We start from the raw sequence: 7,140 nt of genomic DNA on the forward strand, positions 1-7,140 counted from the left end.
AATCTTCTGGGCTGGCCCACTGTCCAAGTCTCGTTCAGTCTCTAGTCCAGCCCTCTCAAGTCTCAGGTTGCCAGTTCAACAGGGCACCCGGACAAGCGCGCCCTGTGGGGAGCGCTGGGTAGGGCCGGCCGCCGCCACCCCGGCTGCCGGCTTCACCAGGCAGAGGTACTGCCTGGCGTCCCGCGTCTCCTTTATACTTGGGAATTTCCCCATTCTGTGGGCAACAAAGATCAGTCTGGAAATGCAGCTCCGACTCACCTCTCCGCGGATTCAACGAGAGCTCCAAACCTGGCTTGTTCTCACAGCGCCATCTTCTCCTCTAGTTCTTTTAATTGTGATACTAGAGTGTCAATTTTAGCTTCTCATGTGGGCATTTAGTGCTATAAATTTTCCTCTATACACTGCTTTAAATGTGTCCCAGAGATTCTGGTACGTTATGTCTTCATTCTCATTGGTTTTGAAGAACAGCTTTATATCTGCCTTTGTTTCATTATTTATCCAGTAGTCATTCAGGAGCAGGTTGTTCAGTTTCCATGTAGTTGTGTGGTTTTGAGTGAGTTTCTTAATCCTGAGTTACAATTTGATTGCACTGTGGTCTACGATACTGGTTGTTACGATTTCTATTCTTTTGCATTTGCTGAGGAGTGGTTTACTTCCAATTATGTGGTCAATTTTAGAGAAGGTGCAATGTGGTGCTGAGAAGAATGTATATTCTGTGGATTTGGGGTGGAGAGTTCTGTAAGATGTCTATTAGGTCTGCTTGGTTCAGATCTGAGTTCAAGTCCTGGATATCCTTGTTAATTTTCTGTCTCATTGATCTGTCTAATATTGACAGTGGAGTGTTAATGTCTCCTACTATTATTTTATGGGAGTCTAAGTCTCTTTGTAGGTAGTTAAGAACTTGCTTTATGTATCTGAGTGCTCCCCATATTGGGCATATATATCTAGGATAGTTAGCTCTTCTTGTTGCATTGATCCTTTTACCATTATGTAATGACTTCTTTGTCTCTTTTGATCTTTCTTGGTTTAAAGTCCAGACATTTTATTAGAGACTGGTATTGCAACTCCTGCTTTTTTGTGCTCTCCATTTGTTTGTTAAATCTTCCTCCGTGCCTTTATTTTTAGTTTATGTGTGTCTTTGCACATGAGATGTGTCTCCGCACATGAGATGTGTCTCCTGAATACAGCACACTGATGGGTCTTGACTCTATACAGTTTGCCAGTCTGTGCCTTTTGATTGGGACATTTAGCCTATTTACATTTAAGGTTAATATTGTTATGTGTGAATTTGATCCTGCCATTTTGATACTAGCTAGTTGTTTTGCCCATTAGTTGATGCAGTTCTTTATTGTGTCAATGGTCTTTATCATTTGGTATTTTTTTTGCAGTGGCTGGTATTGGTTGTTCCTTTCCATGTTTAGTGCTTCCTTCAGGAGCTCTTGTAAGGCAGGCCTGGTGGTGATGAAATCTCTCAGCAGTTGCTTGTCTGTAAAGGATTTTATTTCTTCTTCACTTATGAAGCTTAATTTGGCTGGATATGAAATTCTGGGTTGAGAGTTCTTTTGTTTAAGGATGTTGAATATTGGCCCCCACTCTCTTCTGGCTTTTAGGGTTTCTCCGAAGAGATCTGCTGTGAATCTGATGGGCTTTCCTTTGTGGGTAACTTGTCCTTTCTCTCTGGCTCCCCTTAGCATTTTTTCCTTCATTTTAACCCTGGTGAATCTGATGATTATGTGGCTTGGGGTTGCTTTTCTTGAGGAATATCTTTGTGGTGTTCTCTGTATTTCCTGGACTTGAATGTTGTCCTGCCTTGCTTGGTTGGGAAAGTTCTCCTGGATAATATCCAGAAGAGCGTTTTACAGCTTGGTTTCATTCTCCCTGTCACATTCAGGTAGACTGATCAAACGTAGATTAGGTCTTTTCACATAATCCCATATTTCTTGGAGGCTTTGTTCATTTCTTTTCACTCTTTTTTCTCTAATCTTGCCTTCTTGTTTTACTTCATTGAGTTCATCTTTAATCTCTGATATCCTTTCTTCTGCTTGATCAATTTGGCTATTGAAACTTGTGTATGCTTTGCGAAGTTTGTGTGCTGTGTTTTTCAGCTCCATCAAGTCATTTATTTTCTTCTCTAAGCTGGTTATTCTAGTTAGCATTTTGTCTAACCTTTTTTCAAGGTTCTTAGTTTCTTTGCATTGGTTTAGAACATGTTCCTTTAGCTCAGAGAAATTTATTACCCACCTTCTGAAGCCTGCTTCTGTAAATTTGTCAAACTCATCCTCCATCCAGTTTTGTTCTCTTGCTGGTAAGGAGTTGTGATCCCTTGGAGGAGGAGGGGCATTCTGGTGTTTGGTGGTTTCAGACTTTTTGTGCTGTGCTGGTTTCTTCCCATCTGCATGGATTTATCTACCTTTGGTCTTTGAAGTTGGTGACTTTCAGATGGGTCTCTGAGTGGATGTCCTTTCTGTTGATGTTTAAACTATTTCTTTGTGTTTTTTAGTTTTCCTTCTAACAGCCCTTTCTGCTGCAGGATTGCTGGAGGCCCACTCCACACCCTGCTTGCCTGGGAGTTACCCGGGGGCGGGGGCAGGGTGCTGCAGAACAACAAGGATTGCTGCCTGTTCTTCCTCTGGTAGCTTGGTTCTGGAAGTGTACCTGCCAAAGGTCAGCCAGAGTGCTGCTGTATGAAGTGTCTCTTTGGATATACAGGGGTCAGGGAGCCACTTGAGGAGGCAGTCTGTCCCTTATCAGAGCTCAAGTGCTGTGCTGGGAGCTCCATTGTTCCCTTCAGAGCTGCTGGGTAGGGACGTTTAAGTCTGCTGAAGTGGAACTCAGAACCGCCTCTTTTCCCAGGTGTTCTGTCCCAGGAAGGTGGGGGTTTATTTATAAGTCCCTGATGTTTTGCTGCCTTTTTTCAGAGATGCCCTGCTGAGCAAGGAGGGAGTGTAGTCACAGTCTGCCTGCAGAGGACTTGCTGAGCTGTTGTGGGCTGTGCCCAGCTGCTGTGTAAACATCCTTGCAGTTTTGTTTTTACAGGGAAGGTTAGAATTGCCTCATTAATGGCAGATACCTCTACCCCCACTGAGCTTGACCGTTCCAGGTCGAACACAAACTGCTGTGCTGGCTGCGGAAAATCTCAAGCCAGTGGGTCTCAGCTTGGTGGTCTTTGTGGGGATGGGACCTACCAAGCCAGATCACTTGGCTCCCTGCCTTCAGCTCCCTTTTTATCATGGGAATGGGCGGTTCTGTCTTGCAGGTGTCCTAGGTACCGGCCAAAATGGCCACCCAGTTTTGTGCTGGAAACCTGCAGGGCAGGTGTTGTCAGTAACAGCAGGAATCTCCTGGTCTGTGGGATATAAAGACCATGTGAAAAGTGCAATATCTGAGCCTGAGTGACTGGAAAAGTCCCTGATGGCCTCCCTTGCATAGGAGGGGGATTTCTGTGTCCCCTTGCACTTCCTGGGTGAGGCAATACCCCACCCTGCCTCGGTTTGCCCTCCTTGGGCTACACCCGCCGTCCAACCAGTCCTATTGAGATGAGCCTGATACCTCGGTTGGAAATGCGGAGATCACTTGTCTTGTGTTGCTCTCGCTGAGAACTGCACTCCGGAGCTGTTCCTTTTCGGCCATCTTGGTGGAAGTCCAAATTTTTGTATTTTTAGTAGAAACAGGGTTTCATGATGTTAGCCAGTATGGTCTTGATCTCTTTGACCTCGTGATCCACCCGCCTTGGCCTCCCAAAGTGCTGGGTTTACAGGTGTGAGCCTATGCACCTGGCCAAATCCTGTAGTCTTTATATCAAAGAATGGAACACATAACACCCCCAGGCTCCGCTTGGCTCAGGAACACAGTAAAGCAGGCTAATTTAAAAGAAGATTTTTCCAATGGACAGCCAGCCTTTCTGTTTTTGTTTCTAGAGATTAACACCTACAAGTTAACTTACTCCTCAAATAGAAAAGATTTCACTTGCCTGGCCACTGACATAACCTAGTTCCTTATTGAACTTAAAGGTCTTCAAGGAAATTAGGCTCAAAGAACTCGAAGTATGGAACCAGTCATCCTTGGAGGTATGTCAGGGGAGGGGCCTGTAGTATCTGGAGAGCTTGAGGGATGAGAAGCCATCTCAAGAAAAGACAAGAAGGCCGGGCACATTAGCTTATGCCTGCAATCCCAGCACTTTGGGAGGCCAAGGTGGAAGGATCAGTTGAGGCTAGGAAGTCAAGACCAACCTGGCCAACATGGTGAAATCCCATCTCTACTAAAAATACAAAAATTAGTTGAGCATGTTGGTACATGCCTGTAATCCAGCTACTTGGGAGGCTGCGGCATGAGAATTGCTTGAACCCAGAAGTGGAGGTAAGAGTGAGCTGAGATCATACCACTGCACTCCAGCCTAGACAGAGACCCTGTCTCAAAAAAAAAAACACAAGAACATCTCTCCTGGTTTTGTCCTTCACTTTTTAAGATGATTTATTTTGCATGTTGTACAGATTAAGTTATAAATGAGCACTTTTAAACTTCATTTTTTAAAACTTAATTCTACTTAGCTCTTATTCTTTTTTCTTTGAGACAGGATTTGACTCTGTAGCCTAGGCTGGAGGGCAGTGGCATGATCATGGTTCACTGTAGTCTCGATCTCATAGGCTCTAGGATTCTCCCACCTCAGCCTCCCAGTAACCAAGACTACAGGCGGCACTACTGGGCATGGTTGATTTTTAAAAAAATTTAGTTAGAGATGAGATCTTGCTGGTTTACCCAGGCTGGTCTTAAACTCCTGGGTTCAAGTGTTCCCCAGCCTCTGCTTCCCAGAGTGTTGTGATTATGGGCATGAGCCACTGCACCTGGCCAGCTCTTAATTATCTAATTATTTATGATAAAACTCATGTAATTTAAAAGTGTCATTATAGTTTCAGCCTCATTCATTCGGAATAACTCTTGCTTTCTTGTTTGTGTTTCAGGGTTTATTTTCTCTTAATCTTTCTGCTGCTTTTGTTCTTCCTTCACAAAATCAAGTGTTTGTTTTTTGTTGTTGTTTTTAGGATTTTGCAGGATCGTGGTCTTTCCAAATATCCTAATCTGTTAAATCAATTACTTGATTTACAACCAAGTCATAGTTCCCCCTACCTAATTGCCTTTCTTGTGGATATCTATGAAGACATGTTGGAAAACCAATGTGACAATAAGGAAGACATTCTTAATAAAGCATTAGAGGTAAGCTGGTGGGGCTCGGTGCTTTCATTTTTCGTATCTCAGAATGGTCTGCCCAGTGCCACTAATATTCATGCCTCCTTTCAACATTGTTACTCAGAATTCAGAACAAGGCTATTTCTGGTTAGGGGCAGCATTTACATCACTTGGGAACACAGCCTGTGTCTCTGACAGCATGTCACATTTGAATGTGATCTGAATTAAATTGTATTGGCTCAAAGGCATTTACCCTTGAGATTGGATTACATATTACTTTAATAAATTTTTATTTTTCGTTTTCAGTTATGTGAAATCCTAGCTAAAGAAAAGGACACTATTAGAAAGGAATATTGGAGATACATTGGAAGATCCCTGCAAAGCAAACACAGCACAGAAAATGACTCACCAACAAATGTACAGCAATAATACCATCCAGAAGAACTTGATGGAATGCTTTTTTGTATTAAGGGAATCTATGCAGGAGTTTAAAACTAGAGTGATCCTTCCCTTTGCCTGTGGTGTAAAAGTACATCATACAGGTATTGCTTTTTAACAAGAACTGATGCTCCTTGGGTGCTGCTGCTGCTCAGACTAGCTCTAAGTAATGTGATTCTTCTAAAGCAAAGTCATTGGATGGGAGGGGAAAGCAAAAGTCCCATAAAGGAACTTTTGTAGTTTTATCAACATGTAATCTAATCCTTTAGCATCAACTCTTCCCTCAGTGGTACATGTGTCAGGATTTTTAGTAGTAATGACTGCTGGTTACTTGTATGTAATGGATATGAGGTAGCCGAAGTTTGGTTCAGTAAGTAGGGAATACAGTGGTTCCATCAGAGGTGGTCTGCACACTCACAGAATCTTGCTATCACTGTAACCAACTAATGCCAAAAGAACAGTTTTGTAATAAAATTATAGCTGTATCTAAAAACAGTGGTACAGTAGTTTGATTTTTTAATAGCATTTAACTATAATTATATAAGACACATTGTCTCAGCTTAGAAAAGCAATTGAAGGCCAGGCGCCGTGGCTCACGCCTATAATCCCAGCACTTTGGGAGGCCGAGGCTGGTGGATCACAAGGGCAAGAGATCGAGACCATCCTGGTCAACCTGATGAAACCCCGTCTCTACTAAAAATATAAAAATTAGCTGGGCATGGTGGCGCATGCCTGCAGTCCCAGCTACTCGGGAGGCTGAGGCAGGAGAATTGCCTGAACCCAGGAGGTGGAGGTTGCGGTGAGCTGAGATCGTGCCATTGCACTCCAGTCTGGGTAACAACAGTGAAACTGCGTCTCAAAAAAAAAAAGAAAAGCAATTGAAGAAGAAAATATTGGTATAAAACTTTAAACTTAGGAACATGATATATTGGAGGAAAAGTTAAAATGTGAATTGGTCAGTTCTTGACTGAAAGTGAGAAAATCCACTCAAGGTAATTTGAACTCAAAGGGTTTATTCAGGTTTATAAATATCTCACAGAAGAATTGCCTAATCTTTTAGAAGTACATTCCCAGTTCAACCATTGTGGAAGACAGTGTGGCGATTCCTCAAGGCCTTAGAAATAGAAATTCCATTTTACCCAGCAATCCCATTACTGGGTACGTATCCAAAGGACTATAAATCGTTCTACTATAAGGACACATGTACACGAATGTTCACTGCAGCACTGTTTACAATAGCAAAGACCTGGAATCAACCCAAATGCCCATCGATGATATACTGGATTGGGAAAATGTGGCACATATACACCATGGAATATTATGCAGCAATCAGAAATGATGAGTTCGTGTCATTTGTAGGGTCATGGATGAATCTGGAGAACATCATCCTCAGCAAACTGACACAAGAACAGAAAATGAAACACCGCATATTCTCACTCATAGGTGGGTGATGAAAAATGAGAACACATGGACACAGAAAGGGGAGTACTAAACACTGGGGTCTATTGGGGGGAAAAG

General features: G+C 42.8%; 1 protein-coding gene across 3 annotated transcripts in view; it reads left to right on the forward strand.

Moving 5' to 3' along the window:
- The window catches only part of FNTA (farnesyltransferase, CAAX box, subunit alpha), a 49,789-nt gene extending 43,674 nt beyond the window's left edge, over nucleotides 1–6,115 (forward strand). Inside the window, exons 8-10 of one of the 3 annotated variants that reach the window (XR_013525687.1) lie at nucleotides 3,918–4,067; nucleotides 5,040–5,211; nucleotides 5,491–6,115. Coding sequence is in view for 2 of the 3 variants with exons in the window: in XM_008979420.4 (XP_008977668.1) it covers nucleotides 4,011–4,067; nucleotides 5,040–5,211; nucleotides 5,491–5,613 (352 nt within the window). In the remaining variant the exon portion in view is untranslated. The remainder of the gene's footprint in view (nucleotides 1–3,917; nucleotides 4,068–5,039; nucleotides 5,212–5,490) is intronic. The other 2 variants (XM_008979420.4, XM_002807490.7) reach the window with 2 other exon arrangements.
- The last annotated feature ends 1,025 nt before the right edge of the window (nucleotides 6,116–7,140 follow it).

This window comes from Callithrix jacchus, chromosome 13 (genome assembly GCF_049354715.1).
Source record: "Callithrix jacchus isolate 240 chromosome 13, calJac240_pri, whole genome shotgun sequence".
In the NCBI taxonomy this organism is placed as follows: Eukaryota; Metazoa; Chordata; class Mammalia; order Primates; family Cebidae; genus Callithrix; species Callithrix jacchus.